The 17,541-nt window shown below is 42.4% G+C and overlaps 1 protein-coding gene across 7 annotated transcripts in view; it reads left to right on the top strand.

Annotated features, from left to right (window-relative positions):
* The window catches only part of PRKAG2 (protein kinase AMP-activated non-catalytic subunit gamma 2), a 290,028-nt gene that overhangs the window by 73,349 nt on the left and 199,138 nt on the right, over positions 1-17,541 (top strand). For 5 of the 7 annotated variants that reach the window (XR_011139516.1, XM_068934205.1, XM_068934204.1 and 2 more), the window contains exons 2-3: positions 3,844-3,915; positions 15,512-15,791. Coding sequence is in view for 4 of the 7 variants with exons in the window: in XM_068934205.1 (XP_068790306.1) it covers positions 3,844-3,915; positions 15,512-15,791 (352 nt within the window). In the remaining 3 variants the exon portion in view is untranslated. Of the gene's footprint in view, positions 1-3,843; positions 3,916-15,511; positions 15,870-15,937; positions 16,042-17,541 lie in introns of those variants that run through there. The other 2 variants (XM_068934208.1, XM_068934209.1) reach the window with 2 other exon arrangements.

The following is a 17,541-nucleotide window of genomic DNA, read 5'->3' as shown; positions in this document are numbered from 1 at the left end:
AGTGATCTTATATCTGACGTGGCATTGGAGTTGAATGCAGCTGCAAAAAAAAGAGACCCCAGAGATTCCTTTCTTCCTTCAACCATAACCAAATGAGACATCAGAAGCTCTCTGAAAAAGAAGGAACATTAAATTTGAAACATTAGATTTGAGATATCACAAAAAGCAGTTTTCAGAATTGAGAGTCTGAATTTCACTTCTGAGGCAGATCTCTCTCCCCACCCTCAGCTGAAAAGTTTTTCTCTAATTTTCCTCGGTTCCATTAACAAGTACCTTACATACAGTAACTCTGCTTCAGAAGTACCATGTTACAGGGATGATGGGTTATGTTTTACTTGACCTGCCTCGTAGAATAGTTTCCAGCGGAGCAATTGCCATTATGTTTTCCACTGTTTGGAGGATTTTCTGTTGGGGTGGGGAAAGAGGAACAGGAACATAGCAGAAAGGCTAACACAACCTTACAAAATAGACTTTACGTAGACTTAATTCCAGATTAGCACCGCTAGGAGCTGTAATCTCTGCCGGCCTTTTTCCTTTATGGAAACCTATAAACCTATAGGTCTGTAGAGACCTATAACCTTTGGTCTCTGCAGAAGTTTTCTACCGGAGGATGTAACGCTAAAACTGATGGATACAGGGAGGGATGCCGTTTATTCTTTACTCAGGGCTTTGCAATCTCAAGGGAGAATGACTCTTCCTTGTACCAAGATGTTACTGTGTGCCTTTGGCGGAAGTTTTTAAAATGTCTCTCCAGAAACACGTGATTTTCTAGGGCACGTAGTCCAAGGACAGTAAAGCAGGACTGAAGGGTGTTAGTGGATAATACCCATGCTGTGCCCATGCGTGAGAAAGCTCATTCTAAGAATGGTCTAATGCTGAGTTAATGGCGAAACAAACCTTCAACATTTATCAGTTGGCATAAGATCAGAGCAGCCAGATATGTAGTAAGAGCTAGGGCTGCAGCACTGGTCCATCAAGATGTACTGCTGATGTCTTACAACACTTTTGAAGCAGTTCTTATCAAAAAACATTTTTTTTTTAGAGAGAGGCCCTATTTAAAAAAAAACAGAGGTTCATCAACCATGTGGTCAGCATCCAGTCATATATGCTTGTGGATGAAGAAGAACATGAAGAAGAAACAAGTATCTATTTTGTATTCTGCAGAGCTACGTGTAAAGAGGAAATACGTATCTAACATTTCCTTGCTTAACAAACTGGCCCAGAATTGAAAGAGCAGCGTTTGCAGGCTGGCCCTTGAATGATGTATTTTTTCCTTCTGTAAAAGGGTATCTTTGCATCTGGAATCCTGTGAAGGAACGAAAGATGGAAAAATTGTTAGGCAGTAGCCGCAGCTGGGGACTTTTTCATAGAAATGAAAGTCCAATTATTTGCCCGTTTAAAATGTTCTCCAGCACAATATTAACACAGAAAGGTCTCATGCAAAGAGGTTCTGGTATAGCTCCAGTTATTTCTGTTTATAGCTAGAGGTCTCCTCTTCTGCATTTGAAGAAAGAGAAAATAAGCATACCTCCATGACATTTGAGAGGTACAAATTAGAATAGAATTATTAGGTGGGTTTCATTATACTTTTAATCGTTAGAATACAATATTTATATATTTTTAAGCTTGGGATTGTAACTGGCAACTGAAATTTAGGTCCTAGGAAAATAGTTATACCTACCCCTTCCTGTTTTTGAAGATTTCTGCTCAAAAGAGAAGTTATGGTTCCTTTCCCAGATGTTCCAGATTTCCTGAGTCACTTACTCAAGCCTGACCGCTAGATATAAGTGCCTCCTTAAACCCAGTTTCTTCAGTTCAGCCTCCAGCCTTGCAATTACAAAAAGCTACCAGTAGTATAGGAAGGTTAATAATATGTGGAGCTCAGAAGAGTTGTTTCCCTGATTTATTCCGTGGAAAAGGACACAGCACACATAAGATTTCATCTTCTTCACTGCCAAAGATGGGTAGAGGAAAATGTTGGTAAATCCTTTGGCTAAATTAAAGTAAACATGAGGGGATATGTTTTTGTGTAACTTTCCATTAGGCTCTTAAAATTCTTCACAGAGATTCATCTTTTAAGTCGTGTAGTAACATATGAAGTAGCAATGTAGTAATTCAGTTATTAACAGTGTTTATTAGTGCTGTTTATGCCTGGATAGTTTTTATGTGGAGTATGTAAGTCATTTTTGGTGTTAAGCAATTGTAAGAGTAAGCAAATTAATACAGAAGCTTTTATTTAAGACCCTGTGGTGCCTGGTTCAGCCTCAGTCAAACCTGGGTGATAGTGAAAATTCAAGCCAAACGAAATGACTCCTCTTTTGGTTTTGATATGCTTGTTTACATTTGCATTTGCAAATGATTGCAATATGAAACACATATGTCAAAGCGTGCTGATGAGGGTGATGTTATATAGTTCTGCCGGTGCTTTGTAGTTTGTTCGTTTGTAGATAGTTCCCATTGAACTTGCACAGATGGAGCTTGAAGCATAATAATTTGTGGTGAATACTTTATAGTTTATGGCCTAACAACTCAGGGCCAGTTTGGCCAAGTGTGACTGCTGCTTTTTTTTTTTTTTTTTTAAAACTTGGCATGAATTACTCCCATGTGCTTCAGTTCCAGTAATTCAATATTTTGTTCCTTATTTTTGTTGTTCATTATGTAACCAGAATATTTTCAAACCCTTGTAAAGATTATGCCTGTTGTACACATTTTTAAGCATATTTTGGATTTAGTATGATTACACAATGTGATGTGATTAGACCTGTGGCTGTTCTGAATTCTGAAGGCCTTTGGCAAGCAAGCCGTGCAAACTTCTCAGCCAGTGGTAATTTTTAATTAAAATCTATTTAATCTCAAATTAAGCTTATGTGAAATTGCTATTTGTTCATGTTTTAAACAATTTAAAATGAGATGCAGGTGTGGGGTGGGGGAGGACTGAATCATTGCATTTAAGGGGTGATGCCTTGCATCAGAGAGATTCTACGTTAAAAGGGAGGCTTGGGATCCAAGCCGCAGTTCTTCCCTGGCAGATCTTCAGCACCCAGCATCAGGTGCTATTGATCACCACTCAGTATTGGCTTTTTTGAGCAGGCTGATGCTAAACTTGACACTTGCAAAGAAAATTTCATTGTGCGTTTAAAAAGGAGCTCTGAAAGTCCCAGGGCTGGAACACAAAATAGCATAAAGAGAGCAGACAGCAGGAGGGGGAGTATAGTTACAATTTGTTTTTGTTAAAGATGAACGTGTCTCCTTGTCTTATGGTCTTGTTTTCTGCACTCTCACGGAGTTGTGTGATCCTCTCTAAGCTGTGAAAATGAATTGGTTAGTTTGTCTCTGTGCACCATGTCTCTGTCTTCTCCCTCTTTGCTATATATCTTACGTATTTTCAGAACATTGGCATATTCTCATTCAGGTTTTGTTTATTGCCGTAAATACGCTCTAAAACAGGATTAGAGTCCCCACTGAAGGCAAGATATGCCATTTGCTGAGCAAGTGGCTATATTTACACTGTAATTTCTTGTGAATTTTTCTGTGGGATTTGGGTACCTCCCTTTGAGTATAAGGAACCTTCAGCTCTGGTTGTCCGGATGCTGAGTGCCTTTTGCAAGATGATGCAGCACAAGCCCTGCTAGGGACTCCGTAACCACTTGTTACTTAAACGTGACACTGATTTCACAGGCAAGGGGAACCGTCAGAGCCCTTATTGTTGCTCACCAGTGGGTGGATGGGGATAAACCACCGGGCATTTCAGAAATAAAACAGTGAACTTGAATCATGGGATTATCTGATGAAAGGAAGAAGACATTAATACAGGACAACAATTTTTCTTCTCTCTCCTAACAGGATCTCAGCTCGTTTGCCATGCCCTTCTTGGATGGTGATGTGGAGAGCACAGACAAAAATGCTTCTCGCAAGGTAGGATATTTTCAAAGCTTCACCCTCACTCTAGTGGCCGATTCCCTTGGTGATAAACACAATGTATTAGGTTTACAAAGGCCTGGAGTTTTAATCTTACCTGCTTTACCTGTAACCTCTTGGGAGAGGTCCACCAGGGCAAAGGTAATGACTTGTGCAGAAGACCCCTTACCATGGCTGTGCTTACGCAGTATATCCTTTAAAGGATGATAATGTCTGTAGTGGTATTGCTTTAAACACTGCGGGTGTTATGTGTAACACTGTTGTAATGAAGTGGTATTGCATAACCGTATTCTTAGGAACATAGCAAGCTACCAAAATTTGCGGTGTTGCTAGAGTAACACAGTCCCCAAATAGGCATCTGTGGCCTGTTTTCCTTGAATTGCCTCCTAATAGTTGTTCTCTGACTGGAGAGGGTTTGTTTAACTATTCATTTTCCTTGATCTATCCATCCTTGGCTCTGGCAAAACGAGCTGTGTTCATCTGCTGAAGCCAAAGCAGTAAACAAGGTGGGAGGGTGTGCCTCCACGATGTGGATTAACTCAGGTTGTCAAGCTGGAGGCATTGCTGTGCTTTATTTTTCCAGCAGCCTGCTATTAAATTAATCCGATACATTCACAAAATTGCCTTGCTTTAAAATAATCAGGCGAGCATATTCAGCAGATAACGTTGGAAATTGTTAAGACATAACCTACATGTTTTCAGAGCAACAAAAGTTGTAGGCGGGATCTTTCATGTTCAAGTCTTGGCCTCATAGTTTTCACAGAGCTTTGAAATACAAGTTGGTCTGCTAAGTGTAAGCCTCCTACCAGCCAAGTTACAGACGTGGTGAAGGGAGCGACTACGCAAACAGCTGATCTGTAGCTACACAGCAGACCAGTTTGGCTTGTGACAATACTTACAAGGATATGGACCTCTGTTAAGATTAAACCCGCTATGGGCCATTTGTCACAGTGTCAGCGGTTGTAGTTCAAGGCAGGTGAAGCAATAAATATCTCCTCAGTGAAACTAATCTACTTCTAGACCGCTAATAATTTAGCTGCCTTGACAGCACGAGTTCCTATTCCTTTGCACCTCACAGCAAAGGACAATTGTTTAAAAAACTTCTGCAATCCATCAGTAGTTGAATATGTTTATAACATTGGCCTTGTCCTTTTCTGCATTGGACCTTTTAAGACTGTGGCCTTAGAGTCAACGATGGACACAAAGGAAATCATGTAAATGCCAGGGAAGCTAAAATAGGCTGTTACTAAAGACACTTGTTTGATGGGTTTGAATAAAGTGAACGATGTGACATTTTTTGAAAGGGTTGTCGTGCTGGAAGAGGGCAAGTGTTTCTAGCTGAAAATTGATTTCTCCGTTTATCACCTCCTTTTCCCGAAGAATGATGAGAGAGCTCCATGAGTCTCAGTCCTGAAAAAATATACTGAGGCTAATCATACTCATAGGCACTACTGTGTAATATATCTTAAAAGTGTTCCTTTAGCATTTGTGATGTCCCTGTTTTTTCTCTTACTGGTCTGGTGATTCTCTTTTGATGAGTAGTTGTCTTGAAGAGAACTAGAAGAGCATTTCAGTAGTCACCTCTTTTTGCAGTTTCAGTGAGCGCTATTTTTCTCCCCAAACTGGGGTCAAGCTCTTCTAATAGAAGTGGGATTCACTTTGGAATAGCCAAAAAGGGGCTTGACATCTGAAATTGCTTTATTTAACTGACTTTTTTGATTGAGCATGTAGGATACAGAGTTTTTTCTAACATTGTACTTAGAGCTCTGTTCAACACGTGCAACAAAGTGTTAAAAAAAACCAGTCGACTAAGCCCAGCTTCTGGTAAGATCATCCAATAAAATCTGTTGCCATGCATCTCATCCTAAGCCTCACTTTTCTCCTCAATGGGGAGGATGGGATCTTTGCTGTTAGTGAACGATGACTTGTGTCAGACTGTACTATCTTATGTAATAGTAAAAGTTTGCCCATCGCTGCTGCGTCTACAGAAGAAAGTGCCTGAGTTACTGTTTACTTTCTAGTTACACGGTTTTCCTTTATTCAGGTTTGAAATCGCAGTCTGATGCATAACTTCTGTATGCTAAAAAAGTCAGTATTTCATTAGTAGCATGGATTTTCTGTTCACCCCTCATATTGGAGGGTAGCAATTAATCAGGGATGTCTCCCTTCTTGCACTTAACTCCTCTATTGCCTGGGCAATAGATCAAGTTAGAGGAGAGTCGTTCACAGCCTGTCTCTCAGCCACAGCTCACAGCCTTTCTGATCTGCCATTAATTGAATTCGGTGGTCTTTGTGAAAGGCTTTTAGAAACTGCGTTAACATTTTTCACAAAGATTCTCAGCACTCGACCATGGAAGTGTCTGTCAGTCATTATCCGATGACAATCGACCTCATTACGCAACTAGGGAACTGAAGGGCAGAGAATTATTTGCTCGGGTTCAGATAGGATTTTTTTGGCAGCGGTGGTAATGTGGCACACATTTCCTGAGGTTTAGTTGAGTACCTTAATCGCTTATCCTTAACATGGTTGTTATTATGAGCAGTAAGTAATGTATTCTTACTTCCTTCCTGACCTGATGGGAGGAAGGGTATAGGGAACTTCAGTTTTCCTCTTTCTCCCTTCAAGGCAGAGAGTATAACGGGCTACTCTGAAGACTCTTGTGTGGAAGTTTGTGGCATGGTGTGATGCATATAGGTAGCTCTTGTTCCTGTGGTAGATATTCTGTGCCTTCCTGTACCCTCACAAAGTACATTAATACTTGCGCTGGTGGCTTCCTCCAAAACAACTGGTATTGTTGATTGGCCAGTGCTCCTAGCCAGGGCTATCCTGAAATGACTTGAATCCTTCTTAGAAGGACCTTAGAGGAGCATTAAGTATAGCAGTATAGGCAGGGATAAGCGGGAGCTGAGAAGTAATTAAGTATACTAGAGCGCCTCAGTCTGGGAAAAAGACAGTGGAAGAGGGGCTTTGCGGATGCCTGGGGAATCATGAGTAAGGAAGAAGAAAGCAGTAAGTCTGGTGTGGTATGGCAGGACAGTGGCCAGATGAGGGCCCCTCTGTGTCAGTTTTAGAGGTATTAACACCTTTAATGCTTTTAGATCCTTCATCTGAAATGCAGATTACAGGATAAGATGTGGAAATTATAGAAAAATAATAGTCATTGCTTTCAGTTGAAAGCCAGGGAACTGTGAATGATTTAGAGAAGAAAATGACACAAAAAGAAAACTGTCCGCAGGGCAACAACTTGCAAAATATATATGGAGGAGGGGGTAGGAAGAAGAAAAGAAATTTGAAGAACAATATTGATCCATTGCTTTATGGAAATAGTAGAATTGTCATAAAATATAGAAGGAAGTTTAGAAAAGAAGTCTTCATTAAAAATTCTGTTCTTTACAAAGGGAAAAATAGGTGAGATGTTCATCTTGGATGATAACGGTGACTGTCCTATTAATGGTTTAAGTGTATTCAAAACAGAAGGCACTAAAGCTAGAAATGTTGAGAGTTAAGAGAAATAACTCAGATGAAACAGTTTTGAAATAACTGGCAGGGCTTTATCTGACGGACTGGTGGTGATTATGAACAAACCTGGGAGCAGAAATGCAGTCCCAAAAGACTGTAAAAAAGCCACTATTGTGTTGATACTCACGCAAAATGTTTGCAGTTAGGGTAATTTACAGGTTTGTTAATCTAAGATGAGTCCTTGGTAAAACAATGAAATATCTGATGTTGGATAATTAATGTGGCTGCTACAATAGACTCATTTTCATTGGAATTAATGACAAATGGTGCTTATTAAACAAATTTGGGTTTTTAAGTGGAATTATACATTTGAATGAAAAATGTAAGAGAATTGGTGTCACATGCATCTACAATCAGTACTGCAGGATGCTTTGATTTAAGAAACGAGAATGATAATAAATAAACAAGGAGTCTATTAAATAGATAAAAACGGAGCTGATAAAGTAAATTGAGACTCATCAGTGGAAAATTTTGTTTCTAGGCAGACAAAACATTCGGTTGCTGTACTCTATAATACTGCATCAGAGATTTGAAAGACATATAAACTCATCATTGATAAAATTTATAGTTTGTACAAAAATGAGAGTGGAAGGCAGTGGTAAAGAATGAACAGGAAGTTCTCCAGTGCAGAATGACCTGAATCACTTAAAATTCACTTAGCAAGCAAGCAGAGCCCGTTTCGGTTGGGCCAAATTGGGATCAGTTACACCTAGGAACAAACAGCGTAAACTGTATTTCTGTGAAGTCTTTCACAAGGCTTGATTAGGTTTTGATACTAATGATAGATAATCAGCTCTACAAGGATTCTGGATATGATATTGTGGCTAAAGGATTGTTTTTTTTTTTTTGGGTGTACAAATGAAGGAATAGGGCAAAAAGTAGGCTTTGTTACCAGTGTGTCTGGTAACTGGTTGCAGTTCTGCCCTCAATAAAGAAGGAAAATGTTGATGAACTGGGATCAAAAGGAACTGAGGAATGACTCCCATATTGAAGGACTGGTTCTGGTCCCAACATTGTTTTTCTGCTTTGTCCAGTGACTCATAAATGGGAACTGCACAACAAACCCTTGGAACAGGGAGGAAAACCAAAAATGCTCCAGTTTTTCGGTCCCCCGTCACTGGATAACCAAATAAATCTCCCTTTGGTTTATTTTTCCCAGCTTTTTAATTATCCATTTCTTTCAGCGAACTGGCTTCAGCAGGAAGGAGGAGGAATGTATCCTGGACAGTGCCAGAGCCTCAGTACGAGGTCCTGGCAGCGTGGGCCGTGGAGGCAGCGAGCCTCGACGGGAGGCCGTGAGCGATGACCGCTGCCGAGCTGTGTGGGTGGCTCCTTTCCATCTGCTGCTTTCAAATAAATGCGATGCGGAGGTAGAGGTTAGGAGGTGGAGCCAGGAGCCTTCTGCTCTCACCCAGACCCAGCAGCACCTTAAGCTTGCTTGCTCTTTGCCTTTCGTCCTGCCTGCGAGCAGTCCTGCCTGCTGGCGCCTAACCCAGATCATCCGTACAGCAGTGCGGGGCGCTCTCATTGCCTCTCACATCAGCTCGCCTCATCCCATTGTATTTTAATTTTGGGAAGTGTAATTATATTTTCATTTTGGGAAGTGACATCTCTGATCCCATAACATACTCCGTCATCTCAATTGTTATTGCTCATGCAGAAGCAAGGACGCTAATGGTGGCGAATGTAACCGCACGGTGCCTGGGAGAGTACGTCCTTCATTATCTTTGAGCCTAATCAAGCCAGCTCTTAGGACTCTATGAGCTCTTTTATTCCCCCAGAATGAGAGAATCATCCAATTAAGTTTATCAAAGAGCTTTTTTTATTGAGATTCAGTGGAAGGGCAGGAAATAAGTGCAGACTTCTATCTGGTGTATCGTCTCTAATTGTGTTTACTGTCCCTGTCAAGGATGGTGGGAGGCGATTCTTTTTCTGTTATTCTCCCCCCCCACTTTTTTTTTTAAGTGGAGAGGCATAATAAAGGTCAAATAACTAACTCACTGCTCTAAAAGCAAAACAAACCTCAAGTGCTCCATAAATGTCCTAACTATTCAAAATTAGAGAAAAAAGGAGGAGAGCTCAGGAGCGTTTAATGGCTTCAGCTTGAATTTAGAAGCATTTTGAAAGGCTGTTTAGTTGGAGCCCATCCCCGTTCAAGACAGTTTTTTCAAACTGTTCTGAAGGCAAATGTAGATTTACAGGAAGCTGAATCGGAGCCGGAGATTTTTCAGGAGTATTGAGCACTGCGAATCCCACGGCACCTGGGCAGATGGTTCTGGCAGGAGTCAGACAGCCCAGAGAGGAGCTGTAGGAACATCCCAGGAGAGACGGACTAGGGGAAGCTGAGAGGGGAGGATCCAGGGAAGTGCTTTAGATCAGCGGTTCCTGAAGCGGGGGCATCCTCCCGGCAAGGCGGTGTGCCTACGAAAGGACGTGTTGCTGGAGCAGTCTGCAGGGGGGCAGAGGAGAGGGCTGGGAGGAGGTGCTGAGGCAGGGGCAAGGGCAGTACCTGGGTTTCCCCGGCAGTCTCTGCCTGGTCTCAACCAGAGCCTTCTCAGCACAGCTCAGTCCTGCTCATGTTTCTTTCCAGGCATTTTTTCTTGCCACTCTGCCTAGCCATGTTTGGCGAGACCCTTTCCTTCCCGCGGTTAAGTGGTTCTTAAATTCTAGGTCGTGAGCAGCGATGGATTCACAGGGAGGACTTCAATCAGTAAAACAGAGAAGAGTGATAGATTTGCAACACAGCACAGGAAAGTAAATTACAATGTTGGGGGGACTTCTATGAGTGAGTGAGAAGAGGCCAGACTGAGATGGAGGGTGTGTGGATGACGAGGGACTAGTTTGTAGAGAAGTATGAATAGTCTGGTCTCTTAGCACATTGCATTTGGGATTATCATAGGGTAGTGATTAAATGTAGCAAACTTTGTTTTTTTTTTTGTAGAATGAACTGAAGAATTATGAGTTAGATAAGAAAACCTTTAGAGGGAAAGATGAGCAACTGATATTGGTGGGTGGAGGGATAGCACTAGTGCAGATTCCCCAAGCTCATTCCTTGGTTGTTGCCAAGTATGGCTGAAACAAAAACAGAAGCACGCTAATGAAATTTGTTGATGATGCAGACAGAGGGTTTTTTCCATCTCTCCCGGGGACGTATCTACAGCTCCTCTCTGGGCTGACAGAGAGAACGACCTTCTAAAGGAAGATCTGGATGACCTTGAGGATAGATGGATCTTAAAAGCACAAGACACACAGTTGTTCACTCAGCATATGTCTCTAGTAGTAGTAAATAAAACAGGTCAGGGACTATTCTTTTGGCCCTGGAGCGAAGGGCTTTGGCACAGCTCCCGTGTTTCATTCCCTGGTATGGCATAGTCTGGGGCTGCTAAGGGTTTATGCCAGGGTTTTGTCATCCAGGAGTTTATCTGTTGAAAGTGATGGGGAGAAAAAAAGCTGGGGCTTTGCTGGCCCGTCACAGGATGGCTCTGAGCCGATAACGTGTGCACTTATGAGAAAGGAAGAGGGAACGAGGAAGAGAGAAAGATTCCTACATCCAGTTGAAGTGACAAAGGGGAGGATGGTGTTTGAGGATGCTGTTTCCTGAGTTGAAACCTTCCAGAGATGCCCAGCGCAGGGCACGTGCCAAGCTATCATTTTCCATTTCATTCAAAAAATTGAAAGAAAGTGTGCAAGATGTCAAGCAGTGTAGGACACCCCTCGTTCTGTTGTTTTATTTTCAGCAGTAGCCAGTTCTGAGTGTTTTGTGGGGGCTTGCATAAGATTGTTCAGGTCATACAACAGAGCTAAGTTTCTTCCCAGTCCCCAACCTATGAGCCTTTTGTGCTTCGAAGCACGAAAACTGAGAGTGTCTTAGAGCGTTTTAGGATGTACTTACTCAGTACTATGCCAGGTACCTTGGTTAGCCTTGAGCAAGCTAAGTCAGTCGCTAGAAACTATATCTGATCTCAGCTTGGTTAGTTAACCTTGCTGAGGGGCACATTATGTTAGTGTAGGCTTGCACTGGCATTCTCGTACTCTTCTGTTACCTGTCTGCTAATTTAGGATTATTTCAGGCACTGTTCTCTCTAGATGTACATTTAGAGCTGAGATTTCTGCCTTTCCAGCATAAGTAGTTTTAAGGTTTAGGGAGTCCGTGTTCAGACATTGAGCTCAAAGTTCCTGTATGTGCTCTCCACAAAGCCAGCACCGGGGATGGTGGGTGTGTGTGTGTGTGTGTGTGTGGGTGTGTGTGCGCGTGTGTTTTTAATAAGGTGAACTCTCTTAGTACTTAGGGCAGTTTTTCAATGGATTTGATTAGACCTCATTTGTGCATTGAGGTGTATTGTACTTTTATTGTGTGTTTGGATTCCTTATCTCCAAAAGCCTAATTATCTGTTCGGGATCAAAAGAGCCATACCACCATATGTATTTATTAGGTGTATGTCATATTGCTGCTCATTTTCATTGCTGGTGCTGGTTTCCCGGCACCAACACAAAATGGTGTGAAAGGGTCCTTGGTGTGTGAAACTAGATTGCAATACTTTTTTGGCCTCTACAACACAGCTGGGTGAAATAGTTGTATTTCAAAAGCAGATATGGGAGTTTTGTGCCCACCTGCCAGTCATAAATTCAGGAAATGAATCCAGAAAGCGTGAAGAACAGGCTGATGATCCATCCAGCTCTGTAACCTTCTTCCAGCACCACTGCTGGAGTCATTATGTTGCATCTGCGTGAGATGGTGCAGTTTATACCTCAGCAGAGATTCTTCTGCATTCCCAGCTGAGGCAAGAAAATTCATTTTGCCTTTTACATTCATATTTATATATATTAAAATTCATATTGCCTTCATATCGGCTTTTTGCTGTGATAACTTATCCGTTGTTGCCGTTGATTTTACTTAGAGAGGTGACTAATCGTCTTTTAAAACTTGTAATGCGTTAGTCCCAAATAATATTCCAAGAAAGAAATACTATTGTAATTCCTGAAGTAAAATCACAGGTATTTATCGTCTTTGATGATGTAACGTCTGTATAATTAACATATGGAATAGCTGGGGAAGAGCTCGTTATAGTAATTTCTTTTAATTTAGTAGCACGCACATGTGTATTTAGCAGTGTGCCCCCTGGTGCTCAGACAATTAGCTAATTCTCCTGCCTAGCATGAGGAGAAGAAAGTAACTGGTTGTGATTGCAATAAATAAAAACATCCTGCTGCTCCTATACAGATTTTGAACACAATTTGCCTCTACGTTGGACTTGTACTTACAGGGGACGCTGCAGTTATTTGACAAATGTTCTTGGACATTTTACATCTCTACAATTGCTTTAGCATATTGCCATAGTTTTTTTTTTTTTTTTTTTGAAGTGTCTCTCAGGAGTGTTTTGTTATAACTAAATAAGCATGCACAAAAATGCATGAAATATGAAAGATGGCACCAAAATGCCTTCCTTCTCTTAGCTGTACAAATTTCAAGGCTTGTCACTTCAGGAAAAATTATAATGAAATTACCCTCCTCAAAACAGTCCTAAATTACAGTAGTAGTGGCAGCTTTGTAGTATAATTAATAATGACCTTGAAAATGCACTTCTCATCCCCAGCTTTCAAGCGGTAGATTTGGCAATAGCCCTCTTTAAACTGCAATGCAAAAGGAGGTGCTGTTGTGTTGCTTGGTTGTTTCCTGGACTGTGCAGTTGCGAGGAAAACAATATGCAAATTAGTTCAGATGATTTACAGATAATATTTTAGTAAAGTTAATGAGCTTTCATGAAGAAGTTACTACTTTGAGACTATTTACCCATGATGAACGTGCAATTTGTTTATTAATTTATTTATAATGCAGTAATTATTCCTGGGCTCAGTGGAGGGATTGTGCTCTATTGTTCTTGATGAACAGTAGAGACCAGGAGATGGTCTGCGTGCCAGAGGACTTATCATGGGAATAAAGGAGATACCAGCCTCATAACAAAAGAGGTGTGCAGCATGAAGTGAGTTTTCAAGATTGCTCAGAGAACTTGTGACAGAGCTGGGAGATAAACTTCTGCTTCCTGAGGCTCAAGCCTGAAACACTGCTTCTCCTTCATCTCTGATGGATGCCACCAAGCATCTGTTGTTGCCTTTTTTCACACAGTGCTTCACTTAGAATGGGTTATCCCTTCCTAACAGTTCCCCTTGAGGGTGACTGCACCTCTCCTGCCGGTGTAAAAGAACAGATATTGGTGAGGTTTTGTCACGCAGTCAGAAATAAGCATGCGGGTATAAAAAGTGGTTCTACGTTTTGCCAGACAGCTCCGTGCTGGGCAGCGGAGCACGGCGCAGAGCTCGTCAGCTCCTCAGGGCCATGCCGCTCACCCACCGGGACACTACTGGGTCTGCATGGCTCTGTGCCCCTACTTAGCCACCCCCTTAGGTATTTAACCTAGCAAGGGACTGTGCTCTAGCAAGGGACTGTGCTCTCTGCAGGCCCTTTCATAGCTCATGCGCAGCAGGTCACACTCCAGCGCTCCTCTGGGGTTGATCTGTGCCATCGTACGTGGAAAGAGCAGCTGGTCCACAGTGCACGTGCAGGAGAAGGAAAGGAGCGTGAGGAGTGTGATCCCATGGTACAGATGGAGCCGCCACTTGGCCATCGTGCTGCCCCTGCGTATTTCTGCGGGTATGATTTGGAGCTGTGGATAAGCATGCAAACCAAGATTTGAAAGGGGAGCTAATTGCTTGTCTGTTTTTAATCTAGCCAAAATCAGTCAGTTGAGATAACTTCCACAAGCCCTTTACTGACCTGTAGGAAGGGCATGTGCACCCAAGAGGTTTTCTGTTTCTTTCATCTACTCTTTCCTCTAAGTCATTCCAATAAACGTCGTTATTTCTCCCTTGGCTTGCATATGTCCTTTGACTCCCATGGCAACAACACTCTTATCTAACTGGAATAACACATAGCATGTGTACCTGGCATTTTCTCAGATATGTGTGGTTCTCCCCTCCATACCTCTTTGTTTTGTTTTGCATGGTTGGGAATACAGGAGCAGGCATGGAGAGGGCTGGAAGCTCAGCACAGCTCATGCAGGACGCAGCACTTTGTGCCTGCGTGCGCTTAAAACGTAGCCTTTGCTTCCGTGTTCCCTGCAGGCCTGGAACCTGCTGCTCCCTTTTTCCACGAAGAAGCCCTGCATTCGTGAGAAATGACCCCTGATAAAAAAGAAGTTTCATGCCCACAGAACTGTTTTGTGCATGTGCGAGGAAATAGACTCTACGTATAGCCCGCGTACAAGCAAATCCCATGGCGGTCTGAGTAGGCCTCTGCGCATCGTATGTGGGGAGAATCTCATCTGTGCTGCTTCTTTTGTTTTTCAGGGTTTTGCCCTCTCCTGGTCACCAACCCTAAACAGTGCAATGCTGTGTTGTGCACAGATATTCCGGCTAGCCGGAAAGCCGGTACAGGTCCAAAAAGAGATACAGTAGGTAGAAGGGTCATACCCAAGCTCGAGGCTGGGCTGATGAGCTGGAACGTCGCCACTCTGAAATGGTTGCTCTAATTTGAGGCCAGAGTTGAAGTCCCTGCGTGGCTCTGTCCGGCATTGTATGGACCTGTCAGGCAGTCTGGGGTCTTGCGCCGTCTACGCTGTGCAATGAACATTTAAACCCTGTAGATGGGTGCTTAAATTCACTAGGAAGACATCGAGGCGCTCCATTCATTTAAGGAGGATAGTTCGTTGCCCTAAATGGGTTGCTAGTCACCTCTCAGTTTTCCAGGGAAGGAAGAGGGAGAGAGATGTGTGGCAAATAAAACCGGTAGAGAAAATCCTGATTAATACAAAATATATGTAAATAGGTTGATTTTTTTAATGTAAAATTCAGGGCGTCTTTAATAGCAATGGGCAGCATGGAGCCCAAGAGGTGGCACCCACACATGGTATCTACGTGTTGGTGCAGGCAGGTATTGGGGAAGGTGAGGTCTGGCTAATCGGCAGCCCGGATAAACGAGAGTTGACCGTGTTGAGACGAGTTCTGAAAACCTAGTGGCACAAGCCGAATTGAATTAATGGTGTTTTTTCTTTCTCTTCCTTTTTCTCTCCTCCTCAGGTGGAAGAAAGCTACTCTACAGGCAGCCCTTCAAAAGGCCTTTTCTCAAAAGGGCTCCAGAACCGACCTTCCAGCCCTGTTTCTGCCCCTGTGAGGTCTAAACATAGCCCCGGCTCACCCAAAACAGTGTTCCCCTTCCCATACCAGGAGTCTCCCCCACGCTCCCCACGCCGAATGAGCTTCAGTGGGATCTTCAGGTCCTCCTCCAAAGAGTCCTCCCCCAATTCTAACCCGTCTACCTCTCCTGGGGGCATCAAGTTTTTCTGCAGATCAAGAAAAAGTAAGAAATTGCTCATGTTATTTCAGGAGGATACACAGTACCTCTGGGCTTGGCCCATTCTTTACCTGCGGTAGTGAAGTAAGTGCAGATGAGGCATGTGCTAATTGTTCATTATTGCTTTCACTGACCGTGTGTTTTCAGTTTCCGACATGCTGACTCTCAACTAGGAAATGGCTTCTGCAGGGTGGCGTTTTCCCACGGGCAGACAGCTACAGAGGGCTGAAGAGGGAAATCGTGCTTCAGAGCTTTGGTTAGAAATCCTTTATTTTGATATTTTAAGTTATCTCCTTTATTTTGGGCACAGATTTTGCCTCTTCAGTAGCCTGTGGGCTCATACACAGTTTCTGGGACTCTGAAGTGAGCAGGGTCGAGAAACTGCCATGATTTTTAAACTTCCTCACTGAATAAACGTTCATAGTGCAGCTCTGCAAACAGGTGTGTCAGCTCTGCTTAGGGGACAGCGCACATAGGAAGGGGAACAAGTTATAGGGGAAAGAGAGGAATAATACCATACCGCTGAAGACGCTGGATTGTCAGACTACAATGCGTTTTCCTTTATGTGAACCGAAGAAATAACTCAATGGTAATTTTTTGCCAAACCACCTGGGGCAGTGTAGGTACAACATTAATGATACATATATCCAAGTCTGGCTGATGTTTTACTGCAGCATAGTGATAGTTTTCTGTGACTTACAAATATTATAAAGAGAAACATTCTGTTTTTTCTTCATCGGGATTTCCCTTTAAAATGTTGATTTTAATCAGAATGGACAATTTCGTGGTGACTTTTGTACACATATATACAGCGAAACACTTAGGCAAACCCGTAGAGGATTTTTATTTATGTTTATCAGGAGTTCTGGCACAATTTAATTTAAATGGCATCTCTACGTGTCCTTGCACCTCTTAGAGATGCCTTCAGGAGACTGAAAGTAGGAGGAGAGGCAGTGTTTCTGAAAGGAGACTCCAAGTGGACAGCAAGCCTCATTTCTGTTCAAGGGCATTTGTTCTTCTCTCTGTTTTTATTATGCTCCCCTATTTTTCAAGTCTCAGCAATTAAAGTCCATTTAAGCTCTTTCTGATAGTCCAGACAGACGTTAAGTGTCACATAGGCTGCTGATTCAGTACGCAGAGAAGAACTTGTGGCTGCAGGAATAATAGCAATATACTTTGCATCGCTAAGCCATCTTTAACTAAGTTATCCAAGTAAATAGTGCTGTGGTGCAGGCCAGGAAGGTTAAGTCCCATCCTAGATAGATGTATCAGAATATTAAATAAAGGAATCTTCCAGGAGTCAGCAAAATCCTTTGATAAGGTCACATCACTGTAGCAGGAACAGGTTTGGAACAGGGCCATGCGATTCTTGAGCTAACAGAAGAGATCCGTGACCCTGCTAGTCGAGAGATGGTTGTAAGGATTATGCTGGGCTTAGGTGTTTGTGTTGTTTGTTTCTAATGCAAGGGGGAACTGTCTCTTGGAAGGGCTAAGATGGTGAAAGCTCATACATTGATAAAGCTTTCCATTCTGCAGCCTTCTACAAAACAGAGCACTCCTTACCAAGTGCTTTTCCACGCTTAGGCCGAGACAGATTTTGTTCTGAAAATGCTGAATAAGGGCTCGTGAATTACACTCATAGGGGTTTCCTATATTTAATTGAATTTAGTTGCATTTTATTTAACAGTGCCTCTTCAGGACTCCAGGAACAGTTTATGACAGTTAACGTTTCTGTTGTATTCTGTAGCTTTTTGTA

This window comes from Struthio camelus, chromosome 2 (assembly GCF_040807025.1).
Source record: "Struthio camelus isolate bStrCam1 chromosome 2, bStrCam1.hap1, whole genome shotgun sequence".
NCBI lineage: Eukaryota > Metazoa > Chordata > Aves > Struthioniformes > Struthionidae > Struthio > Struthio camelus.
This window is presented reverse-complemented; position numbering and strand designations above follow the sequence as displayed.